We start from the raw sequence: 15,064 nt of genomic DNA on the forward strand, positions 1-15,064 counted from the left end.
CAAGATCACATTCCTAAACAAAACAGTTGTGCTTGTGTCTAAGCAACATTGCTTTCCTCATGAAGAGAGGAAAGAAGCAATTTATTTTTTTAATCCAAACTACATTGAACCCCTAGCGACTTTTTTTGCACAAAAAATCTCTTAAATGGCTCCAATGATGAAAATCATCTTGTGTAAGTCATATTGGGGTGACAGAAACTCAATAAGCCTCTTCTTTATAATCACCTGACGTTAATCCAAATCCCTCCTATTTTGAGGGTGGGTCCATTAAGATTGCAGTTTTACCACCCACCAAATTGATTGACAGTGTATAATCATATCAACAAGACAGGAGTGCGCAATGCAACTGGGATTAAAAGATCTGTTGACCTCTCTGTGATCATTCATCATCATCAAATGTGATCAAGAATGAGTTTTACAAGTTTAAAAAGTTTTTATAACAGTGCATGTTTGTAATGAATTACAGCGATTATATCATCTTTATCACCACAGCCACATGTCAGGACAATTATAAAAGAAGGCGCTTCAATCCTGGTTTGTGGACGTTAAATCAGGTTTATGTTGTACATTAACATCACGATATATTCATACAGCAGTGGATATTAATGTATATCCTGTCACATTTGTCAAGTCAAAACAGTGCAAAGTTAAACATGCGCACTGTGTGAGCGTGAACATTGTAATGACATTGTGTGTGACTCATCATTGCAGAAAGGCTTGAAATAACTCCACAACAAATACATTCAATAATAATCACTGGGAAAGTTGTTACTGTAGTATTTCTCACAAACTTTACATGAGATCTGCTTCCTTCATGTCTGTCACTGTGCTGTTTATCCAATGCAGCCGGAGATTGAGGCACACTCTTGACAGGCACGAGGTAACGGTGGGCCGGATGAACTAGCATTTAAGGCACAGGCAACAAAAACAGCTACATGGTGTCCAGAGCAGAAAATTCCAATACTCTGAAAGGTATAATAAATAATCTGATGGGTGTTTTGAGCTGAAACTATAAGACACATCCTGAAAACACAAAAGACTTCTCTTAAATCTTGAAAAAGGGGTAAAATATGTGGCTTTTAATTTTTTTCTTCAAAATATCTGTTCCACAAAGTCACCACCTGATATTTTGCTTGCTTAAAAGCAGTATATTAAAATAGTATCCTTGTCAAAACATTCTGCAAACTCACCAAATATCTCCTATTGGCTGGCCCACTTGCTAGTAGTGATGTTACCCAGTCTTGCCATGAGAAGTCAGCGGTCTCCCAGCTGAGGAAGCGATGTAGTCGGTAGATGTTGCTGTTGAGACAATATAACACTCAGAATCACAGAGAGATTGCGCACGCCTCTGACAGGCAGCGGGGTGTGTGTGTGTGTGTCTGTGTAAATGTGTGTATGTGTGCCTACCTCGACCCACAGCCCAGAGCCTGAATAACAGTAGGAGGAAAATGGACGGAGTGGGTTCATTTGGCGCTGGGAGAGCCGGGGCTGCGTTCGACCCTTTTGCCTTCATCCAACAGCCGCAGACCATCCTCAGAATATTGTCATGGGTAAGACATTTAATCACCCACACATGATAATAACAGCCTAGAAGAGACTAATCGTCTGTGAGAACAACCCAGAGCATATCAAAAATCTAGCCGCGCTCATTTAATAATTAAATGGGGTCACTGGGAAATTTGACGCTCGCATGAATGTGGATAGATTTGGGGGATGTAAGGTGAAATTTCGTTTATATTGGAAATATCGGCGTATTGATGTCATGAAGCGTATTTGCCTCCGGTGACGAGGTTACTCATGTGATTCATGCCCGAATAATAACACATAAAAGCATTAATATAATCAACACACGCGCTACTGCATGATGTTTCGACTCTTATTTTGAGATTATATCGTTAATAATTCCATTATGATATTGTGTATTATAGTTTTCAATTTGCTTACTTATCGCTAGGCGTGACTTCAAAACAGAAATGATAATTTAAATAGCCATAAAAGCAATATGTCAATATTAAAGAAACATATATTCTTGTCGTGGGTGAGCGTTTCTTATTATGCAATACGTTTTTTTTCCAGTAAGAACATCATTAAAGTGTGTCTCCAAACATAATAAGCTGCCTCATTTTGAAGCATCGAGTGTGTTTGAGCTTGATTCCCTTCATGCTGTCTAGCTAGGCAGCACGCTTGGGTTTTTAGCCACAGCCACAGTCTGCTTCTATATGACCGGCGCCTCGATTCTGATTGGCTGTTGCATTACTATACGCTCGTGCGCTGTTACTTCCACTTGATTTTATTTGCATCAGACAAACACATCACGTGGACCTTGCTTTGTGCATTGCATCTCTTCAGTCAGAGGTCTTTATGTATTTTAAAAAATATAGTTATAATCTTTATAAATATAGTTATAGGAAATGTTGGCCCTGCAAATGGAAAATATTGATTGATAGCTGTTACAATGCATTATGTTCATTGAATGTGCTGGTCAGATCTGTGCAGCTTCATGTTTCAATTTGTAACTGAAATGTATTATTATAATTTATTATTTATATTTGCACACAGATGATTAGATGTTCTTGAACATTWWTATATATATATATATATATATATATATATATATATATATATATATATATATATATATATATATATATATATATATGTATGTATGTATGTATGTATGTATGTTGATTAACTTTTTTGTGGGTGAAAAAGGAGGAACAGTGAAAGATTTTATAGCATAAAAGAGTGAAATGGAAAAAAAATTCTTTCTTGTCTAAATTGTGCACAATTTAGGGATTGTAATTTTTTAATTTTCACTGTTTAAGTCAAGTTTATTTTTTTCACCTAATAGTCCTGCAGACTATAGTAAGAAATATTTTTTTAAATGAAAATGTGAGGAGTTTAGATGCAAAAACCTCTAACTGGCGTCTAAAATGCTCCTCTAAAATGAGTATCTTTATCAGGCTCCTGTGTGAATGTTCAGTAATATCACTTTTATGGGAAAGAATAATTTTTTTTCTGGTCTTTAAAGTGAAATATCTCAACCTAATCAAAAGCGGCTGAGAATACATATTTTCGATAGAAATTTCTGACGGCACCTAGAGGTTTTTGCATCTGAACTCTTCATATGTAGTTAAAGATTAGACAAAAGTGTAAAAATTAAAAAAACATAAAAATTCAACAACAAAAAAAGTAGTTTTAGAAGTCTAAAGTGACTTTATAGGATGCATCTGTCACAGTCTGAAACTCCAAGAGTACAAAATGTAATTGATTGAATGTCATTTACAGTAACGTGTATTTAACGGATCATGCATGCATATCTTTCTCATGGCAGATCTTCTCAATGGTGGTGTTTGGATCTATAATAAATGAAGGCTACGTCAACCACGGCAGTCAGAGGCTCTACTGCGTTTTCAACAAGAACAACAACGCCTGCAACTACGGCACCACCATTGGCCTCATAGCATTTCTAGCCTGTATTTTCTTCATTATCCTTGACATCAAGTTCCAGCAAATCAGCAGCATTAAAGACCGGAAGAAGGCAGTGATGCTGGACATTGGATTTTCAGGTAAACAATGAGAGCCAAAGCCAAATCACACTCAGACTCTCTGTAAGTGTGTGTTATTTTTAAGATGTAAATTGTTCATGCACTGTAAAACCCAATAAGTTAAGGCAACTCAAACCATTTGAGGAAACCGATTGCAACAAACCATTTAGGTTCAAAAGCTAATCTTAATGAGTACTATGAACTTAATACATTTGAGTTGAAGTAATGAGGTATCTAATGAACTCATTAACTTCAACACTGAGTTCAAAACTCTTTTTAAATTAGTAGAATTAACTTTCAGTCAATTTTGAGTTAACTACACTCATTTCATGTGATAAAGTTGACTGGTGGATTTCACAGTGTGCTATCTGGCAATAATTCATGGCGTTAATTCTGTACTGTATTGCACTTTAATTTAATGTAAAACAACAAAATTGACACATGATTAGAATAAAATATGATTGTAATGTTTATATCCATGTATATTTTCAGATGGTCACACAGTGATTCATCTTTTTAAACCATTTTAATATTGGTGTCTGGAATGCAACAAGTCTGGTGACTGTAGTAAACATCATGCTGGAAAAGATTAGCTTTAATGTGCAACATGACTAAACAGTAGGGATGTAACGGTATCAAAATTTCACAATACGATAATAACTCGGTATGAATGGCACAGTACAGTATTTATTAAATCATTTAAAGGAAAAACAAAACTACTGAAGAGACTCAAAAAAAGTGCTAGAATGTTCAGGTTACCTCAACACTGAACAGATCAATGACATACAAATTATCTATTTGTAAACTTTCAAACGGGAACTTAAATTTTAATTTTGAATTTTAATAACAAAAAATATTAAACCATGTAAAAAAAACACCACTCGAAAGGACAAGCCATGAGTGAGATAGAGGTCTCTTGGTGGTACAAGTCAATGTCTCCATCAATCTGAGCAGTGTGCTGTGTTCTGTTGTCCCCTTGACTAAAAGAATCCCCATCATGTTAGTCGTATTCCCCGACTTGTATTTCAGCACAGTCTGGCAGTGCCTGCATACCCTTTTTTTCTGTCACCTTTTCTTCTTTCTTGTTTCTTTTCTGAGAGAAACTGAAATGCTTCCACACATCTGATTTAAAACCAGCTTTAGGTTTGACCATTTTTAGCTCTTTTACTTGGCCGCTACTAGCAGCACCCTCCATTGCTGCATTACTGGATCTGTAGCGACAACAGACCGCAAAGGATGATGGCCACGCCTGGGCTGATGAAAATTGTAGTTTCCACTACCTTTCATTTGCTCCATTCGCCTGAGCAAATGTTTCACCAAAAGACCTATGATTTTATTGAGTCACAACCACGGTAATATTGAAAGAAATTGCTATTGCGGTATTTACAATATTGTTACATCCCTACTAAACAGTAATCATCAACAGCTATCGGGAGAGTTTTCTCAATTCATTTGAGTAGAGGCTTTAACCCAAATCAGCATCACAGTACATCAAAAGCAAAAGTCCTCTTTTTTTCAGATCAGTTTACAACTCTCCTAAAGTTAAACAGTTGAGTTTTACCATTTTTTTTAAATCCATTCAGCCAATCTCCAGGATCTGGAGATCCACCTTTAGCTAAGCACAAATCATTGAATCGGATTAGACAATTCTATAGAATACAAAAAAAAAAGTTTTATAATGTTTTCTAGAATTATCTGTTGTGTGTTGTCTTAGACCCGACTCATGGCTGAGAATTAGGTTTATTAAGTCTGTCCTCCCTGACCCATCCTCCCTCTTTTTAGCTTCATGCAAAAAAAAATCAGGAGGCATGCTTAATCTAAATAAGATCACCATCATATTATTTAAACTTTGTTTTGCAAACTTGCAAAACTCACTATGTGCCGACACCTCTGCATAAAAGGCTATTACGCCGGCTTCACAACGCATGAGCGGCGCGGCTATATTTTCAGCGTCCATGTTCACAAACGGGACTTTTACACTGAGAGCAGAGCAGCATGTCAGTGTCAAGCAGGAGAGGTGCATGCCTAGGGCGTGCGGTTATGTTTTTTTTCTGCGCACATGCTCAGTTTGCTTTTTGATTAAACTACATTGCTTTCATCAGCGTTGGTTCGGTTGCACTTAGAGAATAACATCTTTATTCCAGGATTACCACTCTTAAAGGGGTGGTGCACTACGATATCATGTTTTAAACTTTAGTTGATGTGTAATGTAGCTGTGTGGACATAAACAGCATCTCTGAATGTAAAATGCTCAAAGTTCAATGCAAAGGGAGACCTTGGTTTTCACAGGGTTAGCTTAGCAAAGCCTACAATGAACGTATTTTGGGGACTACAAAAAAATACTTCCGGGCCAGTGAGATCACAAAGAGCACACACACTGCACAGCTAAGGGGCGTGGCCAGAGGCGCTGTAATGTTACAGCAGAGAGAGCTGAAATGCTGTCCAAACGCTGCTATTTCCACAGAGCTTATCTGTTTCTGTATTTGGGCTTCCAAAGGACACGACATAAAGACAGAAGTGCTAACAGTTCAATATTAATTATGTTCCAGAGAATTATAAAATACATAGCAAGCATGATTTGACAAAACAGCTTCCAGAATCTTTCCCAGTTCAGTGCTGGATTCAGTTAAAATCTCCTCAAAGAAGGAGCAGCTCCAACAAGCAGAAGCTGTAGATTCATAGCCACAACCTGTAAGTGTTTTTATTTGTTAAAAATGATCATGACTTGTACAGTGTCTAGCGTTACAGTATGCTGTAGCAAAGATGTAAACAACAGGAAATGCTGTTTGGCACCGCTAACGATTTAGCTACAAATTCATATTTATCACTCACACTGCTGTAAACATGATTGTTTGCAATGATGCTGAATGATTCATATTACTTACACATGCATATTCCGAATATATGTGAAAGACGTTGGATTTTTTTGCTGATGGTCTAATCTGATTCAATGATTTATGCTAAGCTAAGGTAAAAGTGCTCACTCCAGACCCAGAGATTGGTTGAATGGATTAAAAAACTGTAAAGCTCAAATGTTTTTGGGATTAAAAAATTAGCCTATTTACAATAAAGGTGGAGTGTTCTTTTAACAAGCAGTCTGTCATTTTCATTATTTAGTCTGAATTATTCTTATCTTTTCTGGGCATTTTTGTGGTTTGTCGAAAATAGGCTCTCCTAGAGTTCAACAGTTGAATTATAACCTTTTTAATCCATTCAGCTGATCTCTGGGTACTCAGCACATTTAGTTTAGCATAAATCATTGAATCAGATTAGGCCATTAGCATATTGTTAACATTTTAAATAAGTGTTTAATAATACATTTCCTATTTAAAGGTTGTAGTTACCTCTTCTGTAGTTACATAATAATAATAATAAACTTTTTTTCATAGCACCTTTAAAAGCAGTTTCTTAATGTGCTGAGCACTCTGCTAACAACAATAAAATGCAAAATCCACCAGTAAAAGTAAGCTTAAAAGTATATATATTTTCTAGTGAACTTTAAAAGTATCATAATTCTGAATTCCCATTGAAGTTCAGGAGGCAGATAATTCTAGAATCTAGAGGACAGGGGCATAGGTGGAAAAAGCCTAATCACCAATAGCTCGAGATGAATGGAATCTATGGCTAGGAGTGTATGGATGCACAGTTCAGTGATGTAATGTGGTGCTAGGCCAGGGATGGGCAAACTTGATCCTCGAGGGCCGGTGTCCCTGCAGAGTTTTGTTCTAACACTAGTCAAACACACCTGAACAAACTAATCAGTGTCTTTAAGATCATTTGAACTCTATAGGGAGATCTGTTTGAATAGGGTTGGAGCTAAACTGTGCAGGACACTGGCCCTCCAGGACAGAGATTGCCCACCCCTGTGCTAGGCCATGTAGAGCTTTACAAGCATTATAATTATTAAATCCATGCTTAATCTAACTGGGAGCCAATTCTTTCTACAAGGATTCTAATACTGGTGACATGTGACATCCAATCCTTGTGCCTGTTAAAATCCTAGCAGCAGAAAATTCTAGGCCGATATGGCTAGGAACTGTTCTCTGATTCTGGCGCAGTAATCAAGAGAGTATAGTTCCTAGCCATATATCGTCCTAGAACATTGCAACTTTTCAATTTTCATTAGTATATTCCATCAGGCTTTAAGTAAGAAAATGATCAAAACACTTTTTGGAATTTTATTTTATTATTATTATTTTATTTTAGCTAATGGTCTAATCTGATTCAATGATTTATGCTAAGCTAAGCTAAAAGTGCTTAGTACAGGCCCAGAGATTGGCTAAATGGATTAAAAAATTGTAAAACTTAACTGTTTAACTCCATAGGGCAGTTGTAAAATGAGACTTTTACAAAAAAAGTGGAGTGTTATTTTAATAAGCAGTCTATTATTGTCATTCTTTAAACTGCATGGTTCTTATCTTTTTGTATGTTCACAGGTTTCTGGGCGTTTTTGTGGTTTGTTGGTTTCTGCTTCTTGGCCAACCAGTGGCAACGCACCACCACAGACGAGCTGCCCTTAAATCAGGGAGCGGATGCTGCCAGAGCTGCCATAACCTTCTCCTTCTTCTCCATCTTCACCTGGGTAACTCAACAAATAAAAGCACATTTATTGTCTTTTTATGAGAGTAATTGCCATTTCAGTCCATTTGAGTATAAGTTGTTACATCATCGTGACCCTTCTCATCGACATTAGCTTGCTCTACATACGGCTTTCAGTCCTCGGGGGATTTGGGAACGTATAATACAATTACTTCCTTTTCCCTGGCCGTCAATGAGGATGAGAATAGTGCTTGGTGGAGTGTCCTGATGTGAACGAAACCATGAAGAAGCTAAGCCATTTCTTAGAATAAAAACAAGAGTTAAATTCAGATCTTGTTTGGATCTTTATTAACTTATATATAAATTATTCATGTTTAAGAATCAAAAGTTTGGAATAATTCAGTGATTCATATTATAAAGTAATTTTTTTTATTATAAATTGGTACTTTTATTTAGCAAAGACTTATTCATTCATTCATTTTCCTCTCGGCTTAGTCCCTTTATTAATCTGGGGTCACCACAGTGGAATGAACCGCCAACTAATGATTATTGTGCGTCTACAACACAATGCTCTAATAATCGAGCAACATGATACACAAATTTAGGCATTTACAAAAGCACTATTTTTAAGTCTTATTTTTGGTATTTATTGTTTGTGTTAGGGGCCCTATTCACCTTATTCTGGAACCTTATTGGCTTTAGACTTCCATCTCATTCACGTCCATCGATTTTTAGCTTTAATAACCAGCTTATTATGCCACTTGATGTTGAAAACTGGTATTTTGTAATTGTGGTATTTTTATTTATATATACTGTTATACAAACACTTGTTTGTAGAATAATTTGTTAGTTATTCCTAGTCATTTAGTCTTATGTAGACAACTAAATCTGAACTTTTCAAACAGTCACAAAGAAAAGCTTACTTCCACAGAGCAAGTTGGAGGACATGTTGAAATTTCAGTAAATTTCAGTGTATTATTTGACTTTTAATCATCTCCTCTTTGTATTTCAGGCTGGTTTGACTGTAAGAGCGGTGCAGAAGTACATGCTAGGGACCGACATGACCCTCTTCACCACTGAGCACATTGACGGCAACCCACCCATCCAGCCGTATCCCACCGGCCCAGACACCATACCCAACGACACATACAAGAGCGCACCGTTTACCGAAAACCTGGACACCACCGCGCCAACCTACCAGGTGCCAATCTACTGAAGCCAGAGTCCCCCGTGCGATGCCACAGGCCCTGGTCTTCAAACTGAAGTGGTGTGACAATGTTCATAGGTAGTAACCGTTCTGTGAACTTCTGTACAAGAATATGTTGATTGTGATTTCACTTTCGTTTGGAATATTATGTGTTAATTTATCAGCCGGAATGAAACCGATGATGGGAGGGGGTTAGCAGTGTTGTTTCAAAGCGAGAAAGGGTTGCATGTGTTGTATTTAGAGAGCTTATGAAGTGCCATGCATCACAATCTATAACTTATATATTCAGTTTCCATGTTCCGCTGTTGGGTACTGTATATAAAGTGCAATATCTGAAACATGGAGTCACCAAACATTTATTGAAATATTCGCCAGTTAAACACTTGCGAGAGGTGGTCTTCCTAAAAGAGAACAGAGTTCGCTGTAGATAAGGGTGTCTTATGTAATAAAAGTGTGTATAAGAAGAGGTTGATTCAGTGAAGCCACTAAACGTGTTCAGACATGAAGCGGGATTTTATTTTTAATGGATTGTTTTGTTTTGTTTCTTACAATGTCTGAAATATTAATATTATAATATTAAAATATTAAGATTAAATTAAGTTTATCGCACTTAAAAGATGACACTTTACAATTGATCAGTTACAAATATGATTATCACAACCTTGGACAATGACACATCTTTCAAATTTGAATGAACTGTTGTTCGAACGTTTGTGGTCAGTACTGTATATAAAACATATTCAGCGTAGATGTATTAAAAGTATTGTTCAATCAAAATCTGAAGAAAACGAAATGCTGTTAATTTAATTCAGACCATACAATATGCGAGTTTGTTTCTGTTTGTTTGTTTCATTCCAACACAAATGATGATTTTTAGATTAATCTGTGTTCCTTTCAGAGTCAAAAAACAAACAGGCAAATTTAATAACTATAGCTTCTGGCCACACTCAGTTCAGTCTTACTGTAAGATAGGATTTGGGGTACAATGGAGTTGAGGTTCCAAATGGACTTTATTGATAGCTTAGTCAGACAGACAATGATCAAACAGGAACAAACAGTAGCATAATCTAAAAGTGTAATCAGCGAAGCAGTGAATGGTCGGGATAGGTGGCAAAACAACATAAAACAATAAGCAAAGCAAAGATCAAAAACCACGGAAGGACAAGGCAAGGAAACCGTAGAAATGTTACAGGGGAAAAAGACATAGCAATGTGTCTTCTTGTTTACGACGGATTGCAGACTAAGGGGCTGATCACAACAAACATGCTTTTACGTTACAAAAACACAAGGCGCACTGCAATGCCTTTTTGTTGACAAAATAAATAAGTGAGGTGTGCTTTTTATGTCGTTAGGCAACAACTGAATCAGCTGCATATTGTGCGCAAGTGTTGCTGTCGATGGTTTTTCAATTTAAAAATGTATTAATATTGTTATGTTCAAGATTAGTGAAGTCATTCAGCACTGAATAACTCAAAATAGTAACCACTAGTCTCTCCTCTGTCTTCAAAAGTCTCCGTAGTTGTCTCGACAACACAAACACTGCACTTTTCTGTTCAGAGTTTACTTTTTTTAACTGCGAGCGCACAGCGTGCAATGGCGAAAATGAGGGGCGCAGCAGGCGGTTAAAACTCAAGGCGCGCAGAGCGCATAAGCAGCACGCAAAACAATTGCTGCTGTCAGTAATTCATTTAAAAAAGGTGCTCTCAAGGCAAAAAAGCGTTCGATGTGATCGGCCCCTAATACGTACATTACCTCTTATCTCTCAAGCGGACAATTGACACTATACACACTAAATTCCTGATTGACCTACATACAGTACCTGTTACCTGTTCAGAAACTTCATTAAGTTTCATTCGGCACTGTGTTCAGCTCCTCCGTCCACCCTCAGTACTCTCAGTCGGGAGAAAAGAAAGGGGGTCTATGATGAACTTCCATCTGTGTGTGTGCAATCAGGAAGAGAACTAAAACTGGTGTGTGTGTGAGGTGCATGTTGGTATTTGTAGTTCTCCAGGGATCTTTAACTGCTAGATCGCTGCTGATAGTGATACATACAAATCAAAAAAAAAAAAAAAAAAATTCAGTTGGTCTGAACAAGGAATTAAACACTATTAACAACATTATTAGCATTAATCCTCAATGTAAAATCAGGAGTCGTGGCTATTAATTTTGTGTTGCCTGAATGTTTTTTTTTTTTTTTTTGACATTCAAAGTGCTTTTTAGCTTTTGAGTTGCATTCCTTGAATCCCCAAAGATCAATTTCAGCTAAAAAATCTTCATAAATATTTTACTGACAAAGAAAAAAAGTCACCAAAATTTTGGATAGCCTGAGGGTGAATAAATGTAATTTATTTATTTTTTTGCAGCATTATTCTTTTAAATGTTTTATTTGAGCTTAAACTCATGATATTATGACATGATATAAATGATTTCTAAAGAATTGTGTGACAGTTAAAGATCTCATAAAGTGCTTTGAAATATGTGTTTTTTTATGAGTCTCTATGAGTTGACAAAAAAAGTTGATACATTTAGGTGGAAGTGACATCTGAACTACAAGCTTTACATGTTGATATCAGTTTTATATCTTCTAAATGAGAATTTTTGTCACTGTTTTGGAGCACCCTAGCTTCCAGATATCCTAAAAACGAATAATACTGATACTAACAATTAAAAAACTTTATTTGAATTTTATGAGACCTTTAAGACTGGATTAATGATGCTGAAAAAAAAGAAACAATGTGACAAATAGAAAGCCATTCTTCTAAATTTCATACATTTTGCATTGTTCTTATTGCATTTAAGATGAAATAAATGAAAAAAGAAATGTACTGACCTCAATCTTTTGAAGAGCAGTGTACGTTTGAGTTTTATTCAAAGTGATGCGTTTTGGACACCCTTCAGCAATCCGTCACTTGGCTGTAGTTTAAAAAAAAGAAGAAGGTGTTTTGGTGACCATCATCAGTGCTTTGTCTGATCTGTGGTAGATTTTGGTGATGTTTCTGTGTTCAGAGATATAGGGCAGCATACACAAATGATAGTGATTGTACTTCAGTTCATATAAATGGAGTATGTTTGTGAAAGTGATCAGGGTCTTGTGTTTCCTGTAACTCTGCACTCCTGTTAAAAAAATAAAATAAAATAAAATAAAAAAGTGCTTCATGGACCAACGTTACGGGACAGTTTCACAGTCATTTACTGAGGTATGTTTTACTGGGTCAAAATTTGCACCTCTGAAAAGCATAGGTGATAAATGAGTTGTCAATTTATTTGGTTTTTCTATTTTGAAGGAGCAAACTTTGCATCAGTAAAAAAAAATGCCTTGACCTTGTCCGTGGCTCTTTTTAAACACTGTATCTGCAGGCAATATATCCCATCTTGTGATTGAAAGATGTACACAAAAAGATTTGTTGTTGTTGTCGTCAGTCAGATCGTCTTCGGACTGCAGTTGTCAGACATTATGAAAATAAAGACATGTTTTTCATGAATGAATTACCTGAATGTGTTTCTTTAATAACCCGGACAAGATTGTTTTAAAGGAGACCTATTATTCAAAAATCAATTTAAGAGGTGGTTTAAGCAGTTATGTGGCAACAGTGTTTAAATAAAGCCAGCCTCTGGAGGGTGAAAAAACTCAAATTAAAAAAAAAAAAAAAAAAAAAAAAAATATATATATATATATATATATATATATATATATATATATATATATATATATATATATGAGCAATATCACACGAGTAGCAGTGCGATGTGGCTGTATATTGGCACTGGTAATAGGCGCAGGCTGTGTCTTAGTGTCCCACCAGTGACGATATACAGCAACATCGCACTACTATGAGTGTGATATTGTGTTTATTCAACATTTCGACGGCATACTCGTCTAAAAAAAAAAACAGTCTCAAAATACTTTTGTAAGATGAACTACTTTTTTCCACCATTTATTCACATCTGCAGCTGACATCAGAACAGCAGAAACCGTTGCTACTTCACCAGCGTCACATTAGAGCTCTTTGAATGATTCACTATCGTCGTGTCTAAAGTGATGACAAAACGGGATTTTGCTGACATTTTAAGATTACAAGGCTTAACGGCATGAAATGCCATCAGTCTATACAGACATTTGCCAGTATTTCTCTGTTGCAATTGGGATATCACAATAATTAACCTCGAAAAAGCCATAGCAAAGCAAACTCTAGCAGATAAACACGCTAAACAGAAGCAGGCATTTTTTTTCTGTTTACTGAACTTGTCTGCAGTAGCAAAAACAGGAGACTTGTTAAAAACATATGGCCATCTCCGGTTTTAAGATGAGTCCCATCTCACATTCAACACTGTACAATTACTATGGTACAAATACAGCACTGCAACATACAAAAGAGAGAGATCGACTTAGAGAATCACTTACCAGTTTTATAATGATTTTATCAGCTGTAGTTTAAAATTACACTGGATTTTGTTTCTCCTCTAAAGGGCCTTTCCACTGCACACGACTGTCGGAATACGCCCCCTTGCGGCAGTCACACAGTATTTTCAGTGTTGTCGTGCACCATGGGAGAGAAGCTGATTCTCAGTGTCCAAAATAAAGGAGTGCAAAAGCAAGAACCTTTATTCTCTGTGCGATTATATGGTTTAATGAATGAATGAATACTAGAAACTCATAGACCGCTAAAATATTGGAGGGGAATGTGGACAACATTAAAAAATATATATTTTTATTACTTTCTTACTTACATTTATGAACAGAAATGTTTTTTATTTATAATATTGACTTTTTATAATTAAAAAAAATAACCAAATAAACTCCTATTTCTCATCTCGCGCGCACAGACCTGCTTGTACAATACAGGAATACATCACATCCGGTCGCCGTTTGCATACGGTCTAGTTGCAAGAGTTTTTTCTAGTTGCAACGAATTTTGGAGATGATCGAACGAACGTATGGAGATGAACGAACGTATGGAGATGATCGGAACCTCTCGCAGCTCCCGGACTGTTGCTTGTCGTTTGTCGTGTGCAGTAGAAAGGAGTCCTTATGGCTTATTATGGGGTCTCTGTTGCCATCTTGTGGATGGTGTCAACCGTCTTTGGTCAGGCTAATGGCTGCCGACGCGCTGTCTCTCAGAAACTATGAATATTCTAAAATAGGCAGTATCCTTATAAATAAACGGCATAGTTGCAATCTAAACCGCAACATTCTCAACTATAAAAGCCTTAAAAATTCATTATGTTGCCCAACAGCTGATGCTCTGATGAACACGTATGCATTTGTAGCTCCGCCCTTTTCTTCTTTTTTTTTAATTAGCACGATCTCATTTGAATTTAAAGCGACAGTCACCAAAACAGCATAATTTGGATCAAATCTAAAAGGGACCGATTCAAAGAGGTATAAAAATATTATTTGTGAGATATTTTAAGCTGAAACTTTACATACACACTGGAACATCCGATGCTTATTTTACATCCCATAATAAGATCATATAATGTCTTTTTTATGTTAGAAGCTGCACCTTTTAAAATTTTCAATGCTCTTCTATCACTAAATGGTTAATGACACTGAATTATCAACTTTAAAACTTGTGAGAACACAACCCGAAGATGAAAACTGAATCATCGTTTACTCACCCTGGTGTTGTTCTTTGAAAGCGCATGGCTTTTTTTCCTTTTTCACACACAAAAAAGACAATGTTCATAAAATGTGGTACTCATGTTAGCCCAGCACAAACATTGTGCTACTAATTTCATGAGCTAGCATTTTGACAAACCTTTTTTGACT

At 36.3% G+C, this 15,064-nt stretch overlaps 1 protein-coding gene across 1 annotated transcript; it reads left to right on the plus strand.

Annotated features, from left to right (window-relative positions):
* Positions 1–1,383: 1,383 nt before the first annotated feature.
* syngr3a (synaptogyrin 3a) lies at positions 1,384–11,368 on the plus strand. Its single transcript, NM_001020591.1, is given in 4 exon segments — positions 1,384–1,550; positions 3,335–3,569; positions 7,985–8,130; positions 9,100–11,368. Coding segments are annotated over 4 exon segments (687 nt in total). The 5' UTR covers positions 1,384–1,448; the 3' UTR covers positions 9,304–11,368.
* Positions 11,369–15,064: the final 3,696 nt, after the last annotated feature.

The sequence above is a fragment of the Danio rerio genome, chromosome 3 (genome assembly GCF_049306965.1).
Source record: "Danio rerio strain Tuebingen ecotype United States chromosome 3, GRCz12tu, whole genome shotgun sequence".
NCBI classification, from domain to species: Eukaryota; Metazoa; Chordata; class Actinopteri; order Cypriniformes; family Danionidae; genus Danio; species Danio rerio.